The following is a 24,707-nucleotide window of genomic DNA, read 5'->3' as shown; positions in this document are numbered from 1 at the left end:
ATAAACTCATTATCTTGATAACATATTCATGCAGAAGAATGCCTATAATTACATTCTTGAGTTTAGCAGATTTTTGTTTTGCAGATGTGTCTGCACAACGTTTACGCTTTCTATGTGCAAATACCAGACTAGCACCTTTTATATCGTTTCCCTCCACTTCCCTCCCATTTACTTGAGCAAAACTTTTCTAAATCAACTTAAATTGATAGACTCATGTAAAGATATCACTACTGTCTCTGGGGCATAGTACTATAATGACACAGTGTTGATAGAATCATTATACTTTATGCACTGGCTACAATTGTGGCATCAGTAGTTTAATGGGAAGGTGGCATCAGTAGTTTAATGGGAGGGGCAGCACGGTAGCATGGTGGTTAGCATAAATGCTGCACAGCTCCAGGGTCCCAGGTTCGGTTCCCGGCTGGGTCACTGTCTGTGCGGAGTCTGCACGTCCTCCTCGTGTGTGCGTGGGTTTCCTCCGGGTGCTCCGGTTTCCTCCCACAGTCCAAAGATGTGCGGGTTAGGTGGATTGGCCATGCTAAATTGCCCGTAGTGTCCTTAAAAGTAAGGTTAAGGGGGGGGTTGTTGGGTTACGGGTATAGGGTGGATACATGGGTTTGAGTAGGGTGATCATTGCTCGGCACAACATCGAGGGCCGAAGGGCCTGTTCTGTGCTGTACTGTTCTATGTTCTATGTGTTCAAGTTGTACTTTTTAAACTGGAGGAGTACCACGGCCCTCATCAAACTGATGGTCCTCCTTTATGGCCCAGTTAAACGGAAATGTTAGAACCTTTTCCAGAAAGTTGAGAATCATCTTTTCTCTGTTTCATGAGATTTCATTAGTTTGATGCAAGATCCTAAATCGATTTCTAAAGCTTTAGGAGAACTAGTCAATTTTCTATGCTACTAATTATTTTATTATGGATATAGTTATTTGCTTTTAAATGTGTGCAGTTTTTTGTAGGGATTATCTGTATAACTTTGTGTAACTTAATTTGGATGTTGTTTATTAAAAGAATTGTTTTGAAAAAGACATATTGGCTTTTGAGACCTTCATAAATTGCAAATAGCGCTTTTTCTTTTGTCTTACTGGAGTAGACAATGGGACGAGCAGTTGGATCCCCGGCTAAATACGAAACAGAAGGAGGCTATTCTGGCAATCACAACTCCACTTTCCATCCCACTTCCGCCTGTTCTCATCATCGGTCCCTATGGAACAGGGAAAACATTCACATTGGCTCAGGCAGTCAAACATATATTAAAACAGCAGGATACAAGGTGAGCTTTCTGATGCATTGTTTCAGCATGCAATAACAGGAAATCCTGCCGTATATTCACTTCTTTCAAAAATACGCTATATTTTGAAAATTGAATGGTGGAAATGAGACATGTGATTAAAAAATATATCCACTTAAATGTTATAAGGACTGCACCAGTGACCGGAGGGGTTTTACCAGCAAGTAACTAAACTATACAGACCAGGAGCAACCCAGATTTGATCCTTGCTCTGTGTTCAGTTAGGTGGCAGAAGGGATTCTACACCTGACCTTGGAGATCGGGAGGGATGTGATCAGTATTGACCAGCACAAGTGACACAAACAGACAAACAAAACTGGAGCCTTTTGCTTGTGACCTCAAATACAGTTATATTGCAGCGTTGAGAAGATAAGTTGCATATCTGCCGTGCCGTTTGATGTCATTGATACTTTGCAGACAGTGCAAGTGGAAATGGTCAAGTCACTTGATGTGATGCTGGTAGCTGATCTACAAGTGGTGAGGACAGTAGACCAAATTTGTGTGTGACCTTGAGAGGTAGGTTATTAATTGTACCCACTTGTGTAATTGGATGCTCACATGCTCCCTGAAATTTGACTTCAGTCTTTTTGGAGTTGATTATAAGGCCAAAATGCTGAGCCACCGGAACTAGAGTAGTGGGACAGCAGCTAAGTGTCCTTGAGTGTTGGCAGGTCATCTGCAGTCACCTGCAAAGAACACATGGTGAATGGTGATGTGCATTAATTTTGTTCAGAACGAAATCAAGGGAAGTTGTAGATGCCATTATTTCTGGGGTATTAAATTAATTTACTTTAACTCTTGTTATAATTACCAACTATCATTCGGGACTTTGAAGTTTATTTTCGGTTACTACAAAGAATTCTTCAGATGATTGCTTTTGTGGGCACCCTGTTACCATGTCAAGCTACTGTTTAAAATTAGGGTTGGATTGAGTCAATTACAGCAATGCATTCCTTCTTGGTACCAGTTCGCAGGGAGAGTAAGGTGTGTTGATTAACTTGTCAGTACTTCCAATATACCTGCCATTGTATCTGACCTATTTGGAAATTGGACTGTGGTGGACGATTTTTAGGTGTTTAAGTCAGTTTGGTAGAATAAATTTGATCAATTTTAATATGTATATTGCTTACTTAATATGCAGATCTTCATATCTTTAGTGTCTGTGTCTGACGAGCTCAAAGGACACTGAGTTGGAAATACAGCTGGAAGTTAGACAGAAATGGAGTACCAACAGATGGCTTTGCTGGAGGCTAGAATAAATGCAGCGAAAGTACAACTTGAAGACTTGTGCATCCAAATGTTACAACTCCCGAGAACTGTCAAAACAGCCATTGAGAAATTAATCTGTTCTCAATTAGGAATTTGCAGAATTTAATTTCATTCCTTTCCTTATTTGTGTGAACTGTTTTAATTTGCTAATTTATTCCCTTGCTTTGGCTCGTAGTTCTCTCAGCCATATCGAACAGTGCAGTCTTAATGCTGTCATGAATGGAAGGGTTTTTGACCTAGAGCTCATTATTTAGTGATTTCCAGTAACTGGCAAAGGAACCGCTCCTAGATAATTTTACAGTTGCTTGAAGAGGCCAGATCATCAGATCAAAGCATACAATAAACATAGGTTCACAATGTGTATGCCTGGTCCACTTATCTGCCACCTCCTTGCCATTTTTCGCAGGACTCGTGAGTCTTGGTCTTGACTCTCCATGTGCAATGCTGTGGGAGAGCAGCTCCTCTTTAATGTTAAATCCCTTGCTCATCCTGACTGTGAAAATCCAGCTTTCAAATTCTCACAATGCAACATTTTTAAGGGTATAAAGATGGCAGCTCTCCCAAAATCAAGAAATAGATTCCAATTTGACTTCCGTTTTGGTGCTGTTTGGCTGTCTGATAGGTGGGCTAATTAGGCCATCCGCTCATCTAGTGGATTCAGTGAGGGGCCCAAATTATTTTGATCAGGCCACATTTGAATCTTTTTGATTTGGCTGCATGATTTTTTTTTTGGAAACGGTGGGAAACCTGTCTACTTGGGGGGCAAGATGCCTGCTTAAAGCAAAGTTGCACCTCTTAAAGTTCGGTTCATCTTTATTGAGTTTATTTGGTTGTTGGTACTTGATATTGGGGAAAAGATGGCACACAAGGCAGCCAGGTTTTCAGAAGCATTGTTGCCCGTGTTGTGCCAGGTGGCATAGGGCAGTCAGTCACAGCTGTCTCCTGAAGCACTGCCTCCTTGAACACTACTCTTTAGCAAACAGTAGGTACATCATTCTGGACTGCCGCAGCCTATGTGGTGGGTATAAATGCTGTTGTGCTGTCTTCATCCTTGGTGATAGCTCCAGTAAAGCCACTGATGCGGTCTGTGGTCTTTCCTAATGATGCCGTGGTTCTTCATTCTTCTCCAACTAGAAGCGAGTTACCAAAACCATTCCCATTCTCCAGAGCACAATGTGGTTCTCAGAGCTTCCAGAAATATTTTTTGCAACAGAAAAGTCTTCCTTGCACTAAACCCTGACAGAATCAGATTGAATTTGCATCCATTTAGATTCATGATCCAAAGATTTTCAGGTGCCTGGCTTTTTAAGTAGTGGTCCAAATGGTGTGTTTGCACCATGTGCTTTACTGGGTGGATCCTGCACTCTCTGATAGGCCTGCCATTTCTACTCCTCCACCTAGAAGGAACAAAGGCATCAGGTGCATTGGAACACAATAGTGCATGTTGTGTTTATACCACATGTCCATATTTATCTGGTTTGTTGTGAAGCATGGCGTAATTTTCCAAATTTAAGTCACACGCCTATTGCTCCCTAATTCACCCATCTCATTCTTCTCCCCATCCCGCCAACAGCTCATGACAAGCAGATGAAAGATCAAAATAGTGGGTGAGGAAGCAGTCATGAGTTCTTCAGAAAAGAACAACAGAGAAAATGGATGAGGGGTAAATAATTGAGACTTCTAAACCGAGTTTAAGCAGATTGAAAGGAAATAGGTTAACCAAGGTCTTAAACAAAGTTAGCTGTCAGTTGTATTTTGTTATTTTTTTGCCAAACTGAGCTGCAGAAGTATGGCCCGGCTGTATTTAAAGGACTCCATGAAAGGGCTGCTGCTTCACTACTGGCAAACTTGGTCTTGCTCAGGTTTCATCTTGGGAAAGTGTAGCATGTATATTTTGGTAATTGATTTTAAGTTTTAAGTGAGTGATTCATGACGCTTGCCATAACATTCATTCAAACGTTTGTTATTTAGTATTCCTTTGCATCTAGTTTGACCTAGTTTTCTTTTATGTTTGTCCTTCAACATTGTGGTTTTTTTCCCTCCCTCACCCCTCCCCTCCATACAGGATCCTTATTTGCACCCATTCCAACAGTGCTGCTGATTTATATATAAAAGATTACCTCCATCCTTATGTAGAAGCTGGAAATCCACAGGCTAGGCCTCTCAGGTATGATTTTCAAACATTTGACACAGTTATTACTTTGCAGTAATGCCTCTCAGCTGATTGGCACACTATATTACTGCATTAGGGAATGACTGACTGCAGGTTTTTCATACCTTGCACTAAGTTTTAGAATGGCACTTTGCAAGCTGTTGTGCGTAATGAGATATCACTTCCCTCACACCAAATCACAGAATTGTTATGGCACAGAATGCCTTCTTGAATGTCTCCACCCCTTGCCAAAGTAGAGAAAATAAACATTGGAAAGTACCTATTGTTAGTTCTACATAATAAGAGCACAGTAAGAAGTCTTAAAACACCAGGTTAAAGTCCAACAGGTTTGTTTCAAACACGAGCTTTCGGAGCACTGCTCCTTCCTCAGGTGTTGATTCACCTGAGGAAGGAGCAGTGCTCCGAAAGCTCGTGTTTGAAACAAACCTGTTGAACTTTAACCTGGTGTTGTAAGACTTCTTACTGTGCACACCCCAGTCCAACGCCGGCATCTCCACATCATTGGCTACATAATAAGAAACTTGGAGCAGTCAATCAGAAGGTTAGATGTCCTGTCTGTCTGTAATTTAATGACTAGGAAATGTGTGAAGAAAACAGTTATAAACTTTTTTGTGCCTATTAAATTATGCTTTAAAATGTGTGGCTTTTCCCTGCATTTGGCTTATATTTCTAATAACCTGTTTCAGCCATTGTAAACCTATGCAGCATAAATGTCCTTACAAGCTAATAGCTATTTTCTTTTGCCCCTTTTAAAATTCCTCCAATTGACACTTTGATCAAAGGGAATACTTGGTGACAGATATTCCTATTCTAAATCATTTTTCTGGCTACATCCAATACTCACCGTATCGACTGCTGTTAGCACACGTGGCTGGAGATGTGTTTAACTAAGTTGAACATTTGAGTCTAAGCAGAGCTAAAATCCATTCATTATGGATGGATTATGATCTCCCTGTCCACGTTAAAGGGTTAAAGATTTGTCTCCATATCAATAACTGCAAAGGATTTAACCTCTCGTATTACTCTTCTTGCATCTTGAGATATTAGCAATCTAATACAGCATCTTCATGTTTGCTTTACCAATGTAGATGCTGATGTCCCTTTGGGCTGTACATATCACATATTAAATTGGTCAATTCTTTTTGTCTTTACTGTTCATCCATTGCGATGAATTTTCACAATTACAAGGAGACTTTAAATTGAGGACTTTCTGCAATAATTTCTGAAAATCCAGCTAGTTTACAAATGATAATGTTGAACTTTGATCTCATCGTCAAAAATTCTGAAACATTTTTTCCAGGGTCACCTTCCTTTTGTTGAGCCCACGGCTTATTATTACTGTGTTTGGTCAGTGTAAATAAAATAAGAAAGATTTGGCATTTATAATAGCACTTTTTGCAGTTGTATATAAGGCAGCCAATTCCACCCACCACAAACTGCAATGTGTTAATGACCAGGTAATCTGATTTTGATTGAGGAATGAATATTGGTCAGGGCACCAGGGATAACTTGGGATAACGTGCTATTGGATTTTTTTGCATCCATTTGAGAAGACCTAAAAGGCAGCATCTCTGACAGTGCAGCACTCACTCAGTAATGCACTGGAGTGTTAGCCTTGATTTTTATGCTCAAAGCTTGGAGTGGGACTTGAACCCACAATCCTACTTTTTGGAACAGTTTTGAATTGATTTGAGTTTTCGAGTTGCCTGTTACGCAGATCAGCATTGATTCCCAACTGCATAGCCCACTTATTAAAAAAAATCTTTCTAGGGAAAATTTCAGCTGGAACATTTCAATTCCTTAAGTACCTCCAGATGAAATCCATTTGGGCCATTACTTTCTAAATTATTTGCTTGAGTTTCTTTGCAGCCACTTTTCCGCTCATCACTAAAACAAAAAATCTTCTGATTCACTATGCAACTTAGTGCAATGCTACTGTTTTTTTTTGAAGGTATTTAAATATGCAGCTGCCATATTCTTAGTCAGAATTGATACTCCATCTGCAACAGCTGTATCTGAAGAATATTATTTTCCTATTTGATTATAGAATTTAGAATTTCTACAGTACGGGAGGAGGTCATTTGGCCCTTCAAGTCTGCACCAACCCTCTGAAAGAGCACCCTCCCAGGCCCGCTCTCCACCCCCGTAAACCTGCCCATTTAGCATGGCCAATCCACATAACATGCACATCTTTGGACTGTGGGAGGAGACTGGAGTACCCAGAGGATGCTCTATTAGACACGGCGAGAAACTTCCCACAGATGGTCACCCAAGGTTGGAATTGAACCTGGGTCCTTGGCGCTGTGAAGCAGCAATGCTAACCATTGTGCCACTGATTTATTTTTCCAATTTTTCTCAATTTAATAATGCTAAAAACCTTTTAAAAATGCATACAAGTACTTTTGTGTCCCATTTAAATGATTTAAAGCACAATGTTGTGCTTGTCCTATTCAGCTACTTAGGAATGATTTTTACATTAATTTCTTAGAACATTTAAAAACAATATAAATTTGGAAAGATGAAACCTAGGAGTGCAGTTCAAAATAATCATATACTGAGGTTCAGATAATATTTTGAGGTGGCAAAAGGGAAATTAATGGTGTGCTCCAGGAGCTTACCAGAAATCCTTAACTGTGACCGTTGTAATCTTTTGCAGTAATCACCTGATATTTTCAAAGCTTTCTGGATGCTTAGAAAGTGTAAGGATCGGCTGTATCGCTGTTGAGTGGGAAACGTCCAAGCTTTTGCCCTCTGCATTGTGCTGAGTTAACTTATCTGTGACAGATCAATGAGAGGGTCTTGATAATAGGTTGGACGGTGGCTGAATGGGGGGGGGGGGGGGGGGGGGGGGGGTTGGAAGCATATCAGCCACAATTAGTGTTCCTGATCCCTAACCAGAAGTCTTAGTTAAAAGGTGTATGCCTGGATATTGAATGGGAACACTGGCTTTCATCGATTACTATGTCAGCACTTGCTGTCATTGCTGAGGTGCCAAAGGGCTTTTCAAGGATAAAAGTGAATAAAATGAGGGGCTGGTGGAATTTCTTACCCAAAGTCCCACCCCCACTTATTTATACCACGTGCTTTTCCCAGCACCATTCCCAATCTCGCCTCTATTCTAGGTTTCTGCCAGTGCTACTGTTAGTTGTTCAAAGAAACACAGCCCAACCCTGTGATTTAGTTGTTGATTACCTTGTTTCTCCAAATGGGTTCTTCCCAACTTCTAATACACATAAATGGTGTGACCAAAATCTGAAATTTCTATTTGAGAATTTAACTTCTGCAGTGCATTTCAATCTACCATTAGTCTGGAATTTGATTGTGCAGGTTCTAGATAAAAGTCTATTTTCTGTTAGTTGCTTAGCTGCGCTATTGAAGTTTTTATTTTGTTGGGGTGTTGCATTATAAGATTCAGAAAGATTGAAGTTGTAACTATTAAAATCAAGATTGATATGCAATGTATTTGAATTGGACATGTCCTGAAGTTCGGTTTTTGCAATTACAGGGTATATTTCAGAAATCGGTGGGTGAAGACTGTGCATCCAGTCGTGCAACAGTACTGTTTGATTTCAAGCACACATTCCACCTTTCAGATGCCACAGAAAGAGGATATTTTAAGACATCGAGTGGTGGTGGTTACTCTTAGTACATCGCAATATCTCTGCCAGTTGGATCTTGAACTAGGTGAGTAATGTTAGGATTTCAGAATCATGGAATTTTAACCATGAAAGTGGGAAATAGGGATGGCTCAGCAAGTAGGTGTTCCTCAGAAAGGAGATAGCAGCCAGGTCATCCACTGTTGTGTAATGGGTGGCCCCCTCTATAGGGTGACCTTTAGTTGTACCACCCCCCGGTCATAAAATCCCAGTTAGCCTCTGAAAATTACTTTTAAAAAAGGCTCTTAACCTGCCTAATTTCCAGCCTGTCTCTCCCAAACTCTCCTCTCCCAAGATGGCCATTGTCGGTAATGGCAACCTGAAACTGAAGTATCATCTGCTGCTGGTATTTTTGGGCTCGGGAAGGGGTGTTGAAAATTCAGCACACAAAGTTTTACAAAGGCTGAGGTGGACGAGAAAGAAGATACGATGTGAGACAGCAGGTGGTGTTATATATTTGTAATTTCCTAATGGATGCTGTGCTCAATACCCATTGAGGGTTAAGAATTTGGCACATTGGGTAATTTTGAGCAATGCCGTTTAACGCTCAAGTTGGTTTTTGTCTCTGGTTTATTTCTTTTTGACATTTACTTTAGTCTTCCTTCACAAAAGCTGGTGAATTTTCTTCCATGAGAAGTCAAATTAGGCTTAAACGCTGGATAATTGCCTGTGTAGATACAACTGCTACCCATTGTTTAATCTGAGGTGATCGGTTTTGCCTTGCTTGAGAGGGATACATTACCAGAAATTGCGTGGGAACAACCTACTTTCCACTCTTTGAAGAGCATTCCTCAGCAATTCCTGACACACGACATAGGAGAATAATTAGGCCATTCTGCCCATCGAGTCTGCGCCACCTTTCGGTCATGGGTGATCTGTTTCTCAGCCCTATTCTGCCTTCTCCCCATAACCCCATATCCCCTTATTAATCATAATGGACGCAAAGCATTAACTCAGTGTCTGTCTCCACAGATGCTGCCACACTTGGTTAGCTTTTCCCACACTTTCTGTTTTTATTTCAGATTTCCAGCATTCAGTATTTTACTTTTATATCAGCAATGTGTTGTATACAATGTAGCAAATGCGAAGCAGCTATTTTTATTATGCAAATACATGTGACCGCCTGCTTCCAAGGTCTAGCAATGAACATTCAAAGTTTCAGCCGCCTTTGCTATGTTTCGGGAAAGCACGTTACTGAAATGTGCCAGTCGGCAGTCTGCTTATCTGTGTTTGTCCCAGATAAAGCATTGGATTAAAATCTCCTCATATCCCTGGAGTCGTCCATTGGTTGCAATGCAGGAAGCTTGAATTCTCAGAATTCAAAGCAATGCTGCTAACAAAGGAGGCCTACCAGCTTAGCATCAAATCTGACCAGGGTAGTTCTGTAATTTCTGAGTGTTTTGTGCACAAGGCAGTGCCTTTATGCTTTCAAAAATAAAATATCTGAAGGTTTGAGGGCAGGACATAGAATTGGCACTAAACGGATAAATGAGTCAATGCAGATTTGATGGGCTGACGGCCACCACCTGTGCTGTAAAACTCTAATTCTTGGAGACTTTCGCTGTGGTTGGTTTCTTTTCTAATGGATGTGATGTACACATTTGTCCAATTGGGTGGACTACGTACTTGAATGTTACAAAGGCAAGTAGCCAAACGCAAGGGTGTTGGTGTTATTAAATATGCAAATTTGTACCAGTTGATGTATGTTACAAATGGTGAGTTTTAACGTGGCTATTGTAGAAAATTCTGTTAATATGGATGTAAATTCCAACTTAAGTACACCTCATCTGTTTTAAAAAGAAAAAAATTGCTTTATTTCTATGATTCATGGATTACCTAATTGTCTGAATCACCACTGAAAGTGAAATCTCAGGAGAAGGGCCATGACTGATAACCTGTCTGCAGCGGAGTCATCTGTTACAAGCTGTTTTCCTTGACAGGTGCTCAAATGGTGATGTTTTCCTGCAATTTTGATCCTGAGGAGTCAGGGCAGCACTTGCAGTGTGACTGAATACTGGGCTTTTTGGCCAAGTTCTTCATTTTGATCATAAGTATTTTCCAAGCACTGATATTATGAAAGGGGGAATGTTACCTTCAACCCTTGCTGTTCAGAATTAAGTGTGAAGAATGTTTACCCAAATGATCATAGCCTCTCTTATCTTTACATATGCTGAATCTACTGTGCGTTCCCAGCATTCCTGCTCTTTTTATTTCACCTTTCCAGCAGTTGCAGTTTTATTTTATTTTTTTAGATTCCTGAACTAACTTTGTACATTTCCAATCCTGGCCCCATTTGCTGTGGCCATAATAATCGTGATGCATCCATATAAATGGTTAACTGCATTTTAGAATCTTTATTACTCCTGCCCTTCAGGTGTCTGTGGGCAGCCTCGCCTTCCTTCTTTGTAAAGAGGGTTCATTGGACCTCAAATGTACCATTTGCCCTGAGTTGGAAGAATTTGTTGCTCCTGCATCCCTGAACGTGCAGAGAGTTTTTAAAACTGGAGTGAGTGCTTTTAGGGAGATTTTGGTAAATCAGTTCAGGATAGACCAGTTTACAGATCTGTGTGATGTATGTAAGAAATGCATATTTGTGATACATTTCTCATTCCATTATCATGGAAATGTATTTTTAGTTTTATTTTGATGTCAGTTGAAATACCCCTGGTGCTTTGCCTGCTGACATGTGTTGACTGCACAGACCAGAGATGAAATGTGGGACTGTACTAATTTTCATTGCTCAATACTGTACAATGGTGTGTTTACCCATGGGGATCATCGTTGTACATATTTGCAGATCTTGAACCGCTCACTGAGAAATGTTTAATGTGTACTTGTGGATTCAGTGCATTGTTCAGAAATTGACTTTATCATCCATAATGTTGCAAAGTTTGATGTAGGCTAAGAATAAATGGTTGTTATTTGAGCTGACCACCAAGGATTTGGTGTGGTTGCTTCCAAGCCTTCTTCCCATCCAAGTTTAGCTGAAAATGAACTAATTCAGCAGCGTCACTGCAGGTAGCACTCTTGTCTGTGTATCAGAAAACTGTGGGTTCAAGTCCTTTTCCAGGACTTTAGAACAGAAATCCAGGCTGACACTCCAGGACAGAGATGAAGGACTGCTACACTGATGGGAGTGCTGTGTTTTAGATTGGATGTTAAACCAAGACCTCATCTGATCTCACATGGGGACAAAGATACCATGACATTATTTCAGAGACGAGCAGGGAATTACTCTGGTACCCTTGCCAACGTTCAATCCTCAAGCAACACCTCACAAACATACTGTCTGGTTATTATCACATTGCTGTTTGGGGGAGCTGACTGTGCACAAGTTAGTTGCCACTTTTCCTGCGTTACAACTGACTACATTTCCACAGTACATGATTGGTAATAAAGTGCTTTGGGAGATGTTGTGGTTGCGAAAGACATATAAATGCAGGTTTTTGTGTTATTTGTCGTTACTGGAAGAGTGTGCATTATAATTTCTAGTGGGTGGCACGGTAGCACAGTGGTTAGCACTGTTTATTCACAGCTCATGAATCATAGAATTTACAGTGCAGAAGAAGGCCATTCGGCCCATCGAGTCTGCACCGGCCCTTGGAAAGAGCACCCTACCCAGCTCTCATCCCCGCCTCATCCCCGTAACCCAGTAACCACACCCAACCCAACCTTTTTGGACACTAAGAGCAATTTATCATGGCCAATCCACCTAACCTGCACATTTTTTGACTGTGGGAGGAAACTGGAGCACCCGGAGGAAACCCACGCAGACGCGGGGAGAAAGTGCAAACTCCGCACAAACAGTGACCCAAGCCGGGAATCGAACCTGCGACCCTGGAGCTGTGAAGCAACTTCAGGGACCCGTGTTTGATTCCCGGCTTGGGTCACTGTCTGTGCGGAGTCTGCCTCCCACAAGTCACGAAAGATGTGTGGGTTAGGTGAATTGAACATGCTGAATTCTCCCTCAGTGTACCCAAACAGGAGCTAGAATGTGGCGACATGGGGATTTTCATTGCAGTGTTAATATAAGCCTACTTGTGATCATAATGAAGGTTGTTATTATTATAGATAATTGTTACTTTAGGAGGAAACTTTTGTCCATCTGAAATCCATGCCCAACTGCCCACGAGACAATTCCCTTTCATCTCAACGTGCATTTAAAAGCAGCCACTGGGGACAGTTAGGGCCACTGCCATTGCCAGCAGTGGGTGCAGTCCAACTTTGCTGTGGATAAGGAATGAGCAGACTTCTTGCAGTCGCAAAGTTTCCTCAGCAATTGAAGTTTACAACTCAGAATGCATTATGGTTTTAAAATAGCGATGAGCAGGTGCACATGTTGCTGTGAATGGATAGCGAAATGACTCCAGAATCTGTAGAGAGAAGGTGGTCTGGACTAGGTGCAGGTAGTGGAAGCCTCCAACGTTCTCAGCCAAAGTTGTTGTTAAACAATGAATCTGCAGTCAATTAGCAGAAAAGTGGTAATATAAATATGGTATTATTTGGATGTAAAGATCCCATCTCTAGTATCTTTTCAGTTCAGGATTTGCCACAGTGCAATTTAATTCCATTTGAGATTTACATACTGAACAAAATTGTTTTTTTTCACGTTCATTAGTAAATGCATGCGCTTTAATCACAGCACCTGTAAACTTTCTTCATTAACCTCTATCGCTGCTTCAAGAGAAAAACCACAAAAGGGGAGAAGCAGTCTCAAGTTCATAACAAAAGATATGATTTGTTCATTATTTCCCTTTGACGCATCACTGTGTGGCTTCATGTGTTTCTGAAAAAGCTAAAAATATTTCTGTCACAGTGGTAGTTCCAAATGAAGTCAGTTTCTATGCACTGTAACTACAGTGGTTTCTTGCAAATAATGATCTTTGCCATTGTAATGAGGCATAGATTTAATTCAATGGAATTCAAAGCTATTATTTAAACTCTTAATTGCTGTGATGGAATGAATTTCATTAGACTTAGTAATTCAAGATGGTGATCATGTTATATTTGGGATGCTGTCTTTAATGGAAGATAATGCTCTCTGATTTAACGTTCTTTAGTTTCTGAAGGAATAAGCTATCAATGAGGAATAACAAAATGGAAGTAGTTGTCGTAAGAGCTCATAATATTAATAACCTAGTGTCTGCACCTGTCTGTGCTATTTAAAATGCTTCCCCTTTCCCTCAACCAACATCTAATTACTGTGCTTGCCAGGTACTGCTTGATATATTTTTTTCATTTAATTCTTACTAGAAAGCTGTGATTGACTTGGACCCAGAATCAAAACATCTTTTGTGTGAAAAATATTTCTTGTCTTCGCCGTTGTTGATAAGGGGAAATGAAACCAGGTCAATCCAGGATTTGAATCGGAGATATTACATTGCATGATTTGGTGGTGCCAATTAAGAATATACTTCCAGACAGTGAGACAACATGGACACTGGTCATCTGCAATTATGTATTTACCTCATTAACTCAGACTAAATCGGTTGTCATAGTTTCAAGGTTGTCCCAGACAAGACTTGATGGTCTGTTGAATAAGCAAATGGTGATTGGCTTTAATAATGAAAATTATAGATATGGGGATAAGCGCTATTCGTTAAACGTGAAGTGAAGAATTAGAGAAAACAAATCCTCTTGTATAGGTTTTAATCAGTTTATAGATAGTTCTGTGACCCTTCAGTTAATTTACTCGAGCATCTTTTTAACTTTTGTTTTAAATTCAGTCCTGCCAAAGTATGCACGACGTCTGGGAGCTTTTCACCAATCATAAAGTAATAGTTCATTAGCAAGACGCTGCCTCATCGAGGGAGTATAGAAGTAAATTGGTTGAGTTATCTCCTATGGTTTTGAGATTTGAAAGTGGCTTTGTAATTAAACTTGGATATTTCATCAAAGTACATCAAAGTGGGAATTGGGAATTTTAGAACCATAGTTCTTTGAAACTTCAGCTCAATGTAGAGACTAGAAAAGCTGGGGCTGTTCTGCTTGGGGCAGAGAAAGATGAGGGAAGATTTGTTAGGGCTAAGTGGCACATGGGCAGTCAGAGGGACCTCGCCCTGAGCGAGAGACAGTCTGAGTGAACACATTAAGGACTTTGGATCAAAGTGGGAATTCAACTGGGAAGTCTTTTTTTAAGTAGCTGAGTTAAACAGGTCGCGAAGTGTCACTTCAACTCTCAATCACCTGAAAACCCTTGCCTGAATAGTGCTTCAGTAGGTGTTGATTAGCTAGAGAGTGACTTTTTTCAGCTCTATATAAGAAAGGGACTGTTTCAAGCACATGATCAGTAAGTGGCGTACGAGTAGTAAAGAACAAAGAAAATTACAGCACAGGAACAGGCCCTTCAGCCCTCCCAGCCTGCATCGATCCAGATCCTTTATCTAAACTTGTTGCCTATTTTCCAAGGATCTACTTCCCTCTGTTCCCGACCCGTTCATATATCTGTCCAGATGCATCTTAAATGATGCTATCGTGCCCGCCTCTACCACCTCCGCTGGCAAAGCGTTCCAGGCACCCACCACCCTCTGCATAAAAAACTTTCCACACACATCTCCCTTAAACTTTCCCCCTCTCACCTTGAAATCGTGACCCCTTGTAATTGACACCCCCATTCTTGGAAAAAGCTTGTTGCTATCCACCCTGTCCATACCTCTCATAATTTTGTAGACCTCAATCAGGTCGCCCCTCAACCTCCGTCTTTCCAACGAAAACAATCCTAATCTACTCAACCTTTCTTCATAGCTAGCACCCTCCATACCAGGCAACATCCTGGTGAACCTCCTCTGCACCCTCTCCAAAGCATCCACATCCTTCTGGTAATGTGGCGACCAGAACTGCATGCAGTATTCAAATGTGGCCTAACCAAAGTCCTATACAACTGTAACATGACCTGCCGACTCTTGTACTCAATACCCTGTCTGATGAAGGCAAGCATGCTGTATGCCTTCTTGACCACGCTATCGATCTGCGTTGTCACCTTCCGGGTACAATGGACCTGAACTCCCAGATCTCTCTGTACATCAATTTTCCCCAGGACTCTTCCATTGACCATATAGTCTGCTCTTGAATTGGATCTTCCAAAATGCATCACGTCGCATTTGCCTGGATTGAACTCCATCTGCCATTTCTCTACCCAACTCTCCAATCTATCTATATTTTTCTGTATTCTCTGACAGTCCTCCTCGCTATCTGCAACTCCACCAATCTTAGTATCATCTGCAAACTTGCTAATTAGACCTCCCATACCTTCATCCAGATCATTTTATGTATATCACAAACAACAGTGGTCCGAGCACAGATCCCTGTGGAACACCACTAGTCACCTTTCTCCATTTTGAGACACTCCCTTCCACCACTACTCTCTGTCTCCTGTTGCCCAGCCAGTTCTTTATCCATCTAGCTAGTACACCCTGAACCCCATACGACTTCACTTTTTCCATCAATCTGCCATGGGAAACTTTATCAAACGCCTTACTGAAGCCCATGTATATGACATCTACAGCCCTTCCCTCATCAATTAACTTTGTCACTTCCTCAAAGAATTTCTTCATATAGTGGGAAAGACCTTGTCCTGAGTGAGTATATTTGGGAATTTGCATCAAAGTGGGAATTGGGAATTTTATGCAGAGGAGACAGAGATGTTCTTTTGCTTTTAAACATTTGTACCCTTCAGAAAGTGGTCTTGCTCTGCTGCGAGAGAAGAGCCTAGGTATTTGGTGAGTGTTTCAGCTACTGTGAGGCACCATTGGGGAACAAAACAACCGTCAGGTCTCAAGAAACTGGAAGTTGATTGGTTTGTATGAGCTTAATGTAAGGGCAATGTGTGGAAAAACTTGCACCTGGATTAAGGGAAAGTTTGGGTCTAATAAAGTATGGTGATACAAATCGCCCAAAATAGAATAAAGTTAATGTAAGAGATATAAACGGCGTGCACCAAGGATCAGAGTGCAAGCTTGAGTTTGGATTGGTTGTTACTCTACGACAGGAAAAGGAGTTAGCTGTTTGGTGAGCATCTGCCAAGTGGGTAAGCTCTACCCTTTTCCTAAGGTTTAAAACCTTGCACAACTTGGTGATTATTTCAGAAGATATATAAGCAGCACAAATAAATTATTTAAAACACACTTAGGACAGCAGGGCAGGCGATTTGTTACGGCTGCAGCATGTGGAAGTTCCTGAATAAAGTGATCCAGAGCAAACACATCTGTCGTAAGTGTTTGCGGCTTGAGGAACTTTGGCTCCGAGTCATTGAGCTGAAGGCTGAGCTGCGGACACTGCAATGCATCAGGTAGGTAGAGTGTTTCCTGGATGCTTTGTTTCAGGAGATGGTCGACTTCCATAGGATAGGGTCTTCTGGTGTGGAAAGTGGTTAGGGACAAGGGATGTGACTGCAGCTGAGGCAGGTAAAGGGACCCAGATAGCAGGAGTGTCAGCCTCTACAATTGTCCAACAGGTTTGAGGTTCACAGCTTGTTTGGATGAGAGTGGGGACTGCAGGGTGGGTGAGCTGACTGGCCATGGCACCGTGGTGCAGGAAGCCATTCAAGTGGTGCAGGAAGCCATTCATAAGAATGTAGAGATAGTATTATAAGGTGCTCATGAGGGAGGAAGGGTCCCAGACAGAGGAACTGAAACTTAAATGGGAGGAGGAGCTAGGCGGGGAAATGGAGGACGGGCTGTGGGCAGAGGCCCTGAGTAGGGTAAACTCGACCGCGACATGTGCAAGGCTCGGGCTGATCCAATTTAAGGTCGTTCACCGGGCCCATATGACGGTGGCTCGGATGAGCAAATTTTTCGGGATAGAGGACAAATGCGCTAGGTGCGCGGGAGGACCAGCGAACCATGTGCACATGTTTTGGGCATGCCCTGAGCTGAGGGGGTACTGGGAGGGATTTGCGGGGGTCATGTCCCAGGTGCTAAAAACAAGGGTGGTGATGAGTCCAGGGGTGGCAATTTTTGGGGTTTCGGAAGACCCGGGCGTCCAGGGGGAGAAAGCGGCCGATGTGCTGGCCTTTGCTTCCCTGATAGCCCGGCGACGAATATTATTGGCGTGGAGGGACTCAAAGCCCCCGAAGACTGAGTGGTGGCTTGCGGACATGTCAAGTTTCCTGGGGATGGAAAAAATTAAGTTCGCCTTGAGGGGATCTGTGCAGGGGTTCACCCGGAGGTGGCAACCATTTATTGACTTCTTTGCGGGGAGAGTGAGCGTCAGCGGGGGGTGGGGGGAGGGGGGGGGGGTAGAGTAGAGTAGGAGGGAAAATATGGCGGGTAGTACGGGTGGGAGGGGAGCGGGCTTGTGCAATACGGTACGATGGAAGTATTGAAAGTACGTGGATGTTTGCACATTTTTGCCTTTTTTGCTTCCTTTCTGATGATGTCTGTAACTGTTTATAAAGCCAAAAACTACCTCAATAAAATTGTTTATTAAAAAAAAAAGAATGTAGAGATAGCAGGGAGACAGTACAGTGAGGGGGATTTACACTTCTCTGCAGGAAACGTGCAAATCCAGACTGCTGTGTTGCCTGCCTGTTGCCAGAGTTCGGGACGTATGCGCAGGGCTGGCGAGGAACTTGCAGTGGTAGGGGCACGATCCCATTGTCTTGGTCCATGTAGTTCCATGTTGGTACCAATGACTTTAGAATGAGAAAAGAGGTTCTGCACAGATAGAGTTTGAGGAACTAGGCACTAAACTAAACAACAACCTCCAAGGTTATAATCTCTGGATTATTACCTTTTTAAAAAAAGATCTGTAGCAAGATCCTTCGCCGGGCTACTAGGGACGCAAAGGCCAGAACACCGGCCTCTTTCGCCTCCTGCACTCCCGGCTCCACCCCAACCCCACAAATCGCTCTGGATTATTACCTGAGCTGTATGCAAATTGGCATAGGGTACGTAGAGATGGATAGGTTACATAGAGATGGATAGGGTACATAGAGATAGGGTACTTCAGGTACAGAAACATTAAATTTAACAGACCTTTGGGGGGCAGCACGGTAGCATTGTGGATAGCACAATCGCTTCAAAGCTCCAGGGTCTCAGGTTCAATTCCGGCTTGGGTTACTGTCTGTGCGGAGTCTGCGCATCCTCCCTGTGTGTGTGTGGGTTTCCTCCGGGTGCTCCGGTTTCCTCCCACAGTCCAAAGATGTGCAGGTTAGGTGGATTGACCATGATAAATTACCCTTAGTGTTCAAAATTGCCCTTAGTGTTGGGTGGGGTTGCTGGGTTATGGGGATGGGGTGGAGGTGTTGACCTTGGGTAGGGTGCTCTTTCCAAGAGCCAGTGCAGACTCGATGGGCCGAATGGCGGTCTCCTGCACTGTAAATTCTATAATTCTAAACTAGCTTATTTCTGTTGTTTACCAATATAGATATAAATCCCTTAAAACTACCATTGTATTCCTAACACTATTTAATAAGGTAAGAGCCCTTGGTGTAGTGGTAGTATGTTAGCATGGCTGGAGGATTGACTAACGTTTGGAAGACAGAATTTGGATATGAGGGGCATTTTCGGGATGGCAACCTGTAACTAGTGGAGGGTCACTATTAGTGCATCTTGTGCTGGGGCCGCAATTATTTACAACATATATTAATGACTTGGATGAGGGAAATGCATGTACTATTGTCCAGTTTGATGACACAAAGAGAAATAGACAGGTTAAGTCAGTCACTGGGTAAAAACTTGGCAAATGGAATATAATGTAGGAACATGAGAAGTTATGTCCTTTGGGAGGAAGAATAAAGGTGCTGAATATTATTTAAATAGAGAAAGACGACAGAAAACTGCAGCACAGGGGGATTTGGTTGTCAACGTGCATAAATCACAAAAAGCTAGCATGCAAGTTCAGTAGGTAATAGGGAAAGCAAATGTTGGCCTTTATTCCAAAGGGAATGAAGTATAAAAATAGGGAAGTCATGCTGAAACTATAGAGGGGACGAGTTAGACCGCACCTGGAATACTGTGAACAGTTTTGTTCCCTTATCTAAGGAAAGATACACTGGCATTGGAGGCAGTCCAGAGAAGGTTCACTAGGTTGACCCTGGGTTTGGAGGGATTTTCTGATGAGGCGAGGTTGAGTAGGTTGGATCTGTACTCATTGAGACAACTTTATTGAGACACATAGGATTCTCAGGGGGCTTGACAGGGTAGATGCTGACAAGTTGTTTCCCTTTGTGGGAGAGTCTCGGACCAGAGGGGACAATCTCGGAGTAAGGGGTCTCTCATTTAAGACTGAGATGAGGAGGAATTTTCTGCTGGTAGTGAATCTATGGAATTCTTTACCTCCGAGGGCTGTAGAGGCTGGGTGGTTAGGTTCATGGCTGAGATAGACAGATCTTTTACCCAGTGAGGGAATCAAGAGTTATGGGATAAGGCAGGAAAGTGAAGCTGAGCATTATCCCATCAGATCAGTCATGATCTTGTTGAATGGCAGAGCAGACTAAATGGGCCTACTTCTGCTGCTATGTCTTATGGGTATTAAATACCGTGAAATTTTTGTTGCAGTAAATGAGATGAAACTGTTTCCAGTGATAGAAGAGTCACTAATCAGTGGATGCTGATTTATAACAAAAGGCAAATTAACCAGATTGGCATGCAAGTATTTTTTTATTCAGTTTAGTTTGGATCTGGACGACACTCCTGAATGGGTGGTTACAGTGAATTCAGCAGTAATTTCCAAAGGGAATTGGATGAATACATGAAGGGAATGAATTTAGAGCTATGGGGAGTGGGACTAATTGGATTGCTCAAAGCGCTAACATAGGCATGATGGGAGAAATGTCTTCCTCCTGTGCTGCAATATTATGCGAGTCCAAATTTGGAGGTTATGGGAAACATTCTGATCTTGTTTCCGTTTGCATAAGGAAAAAGCTGTTGTAAAATGTTCTTTTAGGTTCACATCAGATACTAACTCCCATTTTCTCTAAATTAACATAATTTCCACCGCATGGGTGAAAGAACCTTGTTTCATTAAATTGGCAAAACTGGGTGATTGGGGATAAAAACAGGTCTGGCACACCTGTGGAAAGAGAAACTGCCAACGTTTTGTGCCCATTATGACACTTTGGAATTCAGAAATGGAAGTTTTTGATTTCCAAAGCCGAAATGGAAATCTTCACAGGTGTTTGTGATAAATTGGCTAAGTGGTTGGTAAAATTCATTTTGCATTACTGCCCAACGGGTGGGAAAAGTTTGACTAAAGCAAAAGGTCATTGTAGTTAGTGCAGTGTAATGCTATTCAAAATCATTCTCAACAACATTTATGGAGCTGCTGTTTGAAGTCGTACTTGTATTTTGTTTATGCGAATACCCTGATTTGGTACATGTCCTTTGAATACAGCTATGTCCTTTGAATGCAGGTATACCCTCTATGTTTGAGTTTCTCCTCCACTCCCTTCAGTGAAATAAATGTAAAGAATTACATGTCTAGTTTTCCTGTTTTCTCTTTTTGAATTAGAACTGACAAAGGAATACTTAAATGTGTATCAGGCCTTGTGTAATCTCTTGAAGATGTTCCAAAGTTCCACAGTCACTTGGTTTAGAATCGTTGTTACACAGGTTCATGTGGCAGCTGTTGTGCTCACAGCAGTACCTCATGAACATGATGATTTAATATACAGGCAGTCCTTGACTTTACAACAATAAAAAGCACTTAAGTTTATAAATTGACACCCTGTTTCAACATTACAATGCTGGTTTCTACTTTACAAGGCTATGCCAGCGAACTGTATCATATTCCATTTTTCACAACCTCAACACGGGCAAATTGCTTCTCGGGATACAGTATAGAAGTGATCTTTGAAAGTGTAGGCATTATTATATCATGGTAAAAGACACTAGTAAGGAAATTATACTGAAGAAAGATCTCTCAAACCTTTCACTGTTCAATTAAACTACGGTGTTGGGCATTGGTTCAAGAACCAATCCCCTATTTATAACTTTGTACCTATGGGAAAATGGTTCCGACTTAAAACATTACAACTTACAATTGGTTCCTGAAAGCCAAATCATATTGCAAGTCCAAGGACTGCCCCTACTGTACTTATGATGGTTGGAACACTGGAAGAGTTCATTATTGTTCTTTAATTTCTGTTAATATGATCTTTGTTTTCAACTTGAGTGGGCAATGGCCCCTTGGTTTGATATTCAGTTTGAAGGATGAGACTTTGAATGCCGCAGAACTTAATACTCTCCAAGTGGCAACTGTAATGATCCAGTTAGGAACTGTTAAGATGTAAACAGAATCAAACACCTCATTTTTACTAATTACAAGATTTCACTGTTTTTAACAAAACACTAATTTTATTGTATATAGAAAAATTAAATAAAGCAAATTTGATAAAGTTACACTTCAGCTTCAACCCACATATGCTAGGACCATGTCTTCTTATTTCCCAAAAATCCTCTTGCACATTACAGTGTCTTAGTTATTTACTTCTTTTGGGAACAATAATTAGTGTGCCACAAACCTGTGCAGAATTATCCTCGGCTCCAGTTATTTTGAGGTAAAACTTTCATTTACTGTCTTTTGACTGCGAATGCCTCAGTCTCTTGTTCCAGTTACGTTTCAATGCTTCCAAAACTAACCTGCGGTTGCTTTCAAGGTAGTTTGAGACCCACTATAGATGCTTACACTCACTTAAATTGAGCAATCTCCCAGGTTGTGTTCCCTCACAAAATTCAAACTGAGATTATGCATTCCACCTGCTGAATGCTGAAATTAGTTTTTTATTCTGCTTACAGTGCAGATCCATCAAACCATTTATTTACTTTGGCTATTTTCTCTTAGTGAGCTGCACAAACACCAGTTCCTCTCTGCAACTTCCGAGCTTGAATGGCCATGGCTCTTCATATAGCCTCAACCAGTTTGAGTCTGCCCAGACTGTTCAACCTCTAGTTCAGTTTTTGTTTCCTGGGAAACTGGGAGCATCAGTTTTCTTTGTTTCCCATTTCTGCTTTTGTTTTCAGTTAGGGTCATTGCATTTCTCACCACCTGCTGGTTTATTTTTTTTTTTAAATAATTTTTATTGGCATTTTTTACAGAAAATATAACAACAAACAATGAAAGGCAACAAAATAACCCAAAACAACTGTAACACCCCCCAGACTGCCTCAACGCATCACCTGCTGGTTTATATCTCCATTCAGTCTATTCTTATTTTATTTATTTTTAAAAATTTTGAGTAGCCAATTCAACTTTTCCAATTAAGGGGCAAGTTAGCATGTTCAATCCACCAATCCTGCACATCTTTTGGGTTGTGGGGACGAAACCCACGCAAACACGGGGAGAATGTGCAAACTTCACATGGACAGTGACCCAGAGCCGGGATCGAACCAGGGACCTCGGCACCGTGAGGCAGCAGGGCTAACCCACTGCACCACCGTGCTGCCCCATTTAGTCTATTCTTTTGGAGTGTGATAACCTCCCAGTTTCTTAAAGTTGCATCTACCCCATTTTCTAGAGTTAAAACTTCAATTCTCAAAATTAGAAGTTACATTCTAAAACTTAAAATGTACATTCTAAAACACATGAACAATTTGCAATATAGCATAGATTAAAATGCTTGCCACAGTGTGGCATTTAAACCTACAATTCCTGACCCTTGAGTTTAAAGTGCTGTCAGTCAAGTCAAGCTAAGTCCTAATTTCTCTTGTTGAAAATTATCATCATTTTGGTGGGTGTAGCAAAGGACACTTTAAATGTTACTCCCTCAGAAAAATTAATAAACATCTGACCTATTTCCAAGAGGTGCTATTGATTGCCCAAATCTACTTGTCTCTTGGTACCCTAATAGAAGACATCTAGATTATCCCCCTCTGATAGCTTTTGGGTAAATAATGCTGGAGACCTTTTACACTCTTGATCAATTGACTTGCATTTAAGTATCAAACTAAGCTTCCAGGAGTGAGAAGGATTCTGTTTCTTGCTCCTCTCTGTGGCAATTTTACAGAAACTGACATGTCACTACAGCAGGGGTGGGCAAACTACGGCCCGCCAAAGGTCTTTATGCGGCCCACCAAGTCATTAAAAAAAAAATTTTTTTTTTTTTTTTAATTTTTAATTTATTTTTTAAGGTTAATAGGGGGGGGCTGTTGGGTTACTTACTGGTATAGGGTGGATACGTTGACTTGAGTAGGGTGATCATTGCTCGGCACAACGTCGAGGGCCGAAGGGCCTGTTCTGTGCTGTACTGTTCTATGTTCTATATGAGGCGCCCAGAATCATAACCGGGTGAAGTAATTATTTTACTTAATATACTATGCGGCCCTTTAAAATTGTGAATTTCTGAATGTGGCCCTTGCACGGAAAAGTTTGCCCACCCCTGCGCTACAGCAATCTAATTCGATACAGTTGATGTACGGGATCTCTGTCTTTACATCAATACAAGTAAGAACTTCTCTTCAAGCAGATATTCAGTCGGATCTGTTTTCTTGGTTTGCACTGTAGAGTGGGGAGCTTTGACAAAAACATTGCAATAGAAAGTAAGGTTTTGCAAATGGGAATTGTGTCTGAAAGTTTTAATGTATAAAGTTGGGAAGAGTGTTGTCAGTAGTTTCAGAAAATTGCATTTTTCCCCTCTTGTCGGAGCTTGAGGTAAGTAGAAGATGTTTTTCTTCAGAGTAAATAAGACTATAAATTCTATGGTAGCCTGCTTCTATTTGAGAAAGAAGGTCAGACGCTTTGATAACTTTTTTTAAATCTTGCAGGAAAACAGAAGTCCAAAGCTAATGGTACTCTTATTCCATTATTAATAGCAGATGGTATATTTTAAATGACAATCATTTACAAATATTATGATTCCCTAATTATCTGTGTTGGAAATGCACATTCTACTGTGGTTAATTGGGAAAGAGAAGCATGGAATTTATGTAATATTACCAGAAATGAAGGACAACGCTCAACTGAAATAGGACCGTTGTACAGTGTTCTCTGGAATGAGAACTGCTGAATGGACCTTGAAGAATACAAAATTAATGGGAACAATATTAATAGGGCTTTTTAATCTGACTCTTAATCAGTCTTCAATAATTCTGAAGATATGCTATTTAGTTTAGAAATTAGCATATCTGATTGCTTGAGGAACTGAGTTATCACATTATATTAGAACAATAATTTTGATGGATGATGTGTTCTGTACGGAAATTGTGCAGAATTATAAATTTGAGTTTGCTTCTGTTGCACTGCAGTATTAAATTATGCAACTAACTAGAGCAAAAATCTTTCCTTTCACTGACACAACCCAACATATATTTGTAAAACTTGGCTGTATAGATTAAACAATGTTACACCACTGTGAAATTGTTTCCAGTATTGTGAC

The 24,707-nt window shown here is 41.2% G+C and overlaps 1 protein-coding gene across 10 annotated transcripts in view; it reads left to right on the top strand.

Annotated features, from left to right (window-relative positions):
* The window catches only part of helz (helicase with zinc finger), a 259,376-nt gene that overhangs the window by 104,691 nt on the left and 129,978 nt on the right, over positions 1-24,707 (top strand). For 7 of the 10 annotated variants that reach the window (XM_038777996.1, XM_038777990.1, XM_038777999.1 and 4 more), the window contains 3 exons: positions 1,094-1,279; positions 4,632-4,733; positions 8,245-8,423. In XM_038777996.1, the coding sequence (XP_038633924.1) occupies positions 1,094-1,279; positions 4,632-4,733; positions 8,245-8,423 (467 nt within the window). The remainder of the gene's footprint in view (positions 1-1,093; positions 1,280-4,631; positions 4,734-8,244; positions 8,424-24,707) is intronic. The other 3 variants (XM_038777995.1, XM_038777993.1, XM_038777991.1) reach the window with 2 other exon arrangements.

The sequence above is a fragment of the Scyliorhinus canicula genome, chromosome 18, assembly GCF_902713615.1.
Source record: "Scyliorhinus canicula chromosome 18, sScyCan1.1, whole genome shotgun sequence".
NCBI lineage: Eukaryota > Metazoa > Chordata > Chondrichthyes > Carcharhiniformes > Scyliorhinidae > Scyliorhinus > Scyliorhinus canicula.
Note: the sequence above shows the minus strand (reverse complement) of the source record. Positions and strands in the feature narration are given on the sequence as shown.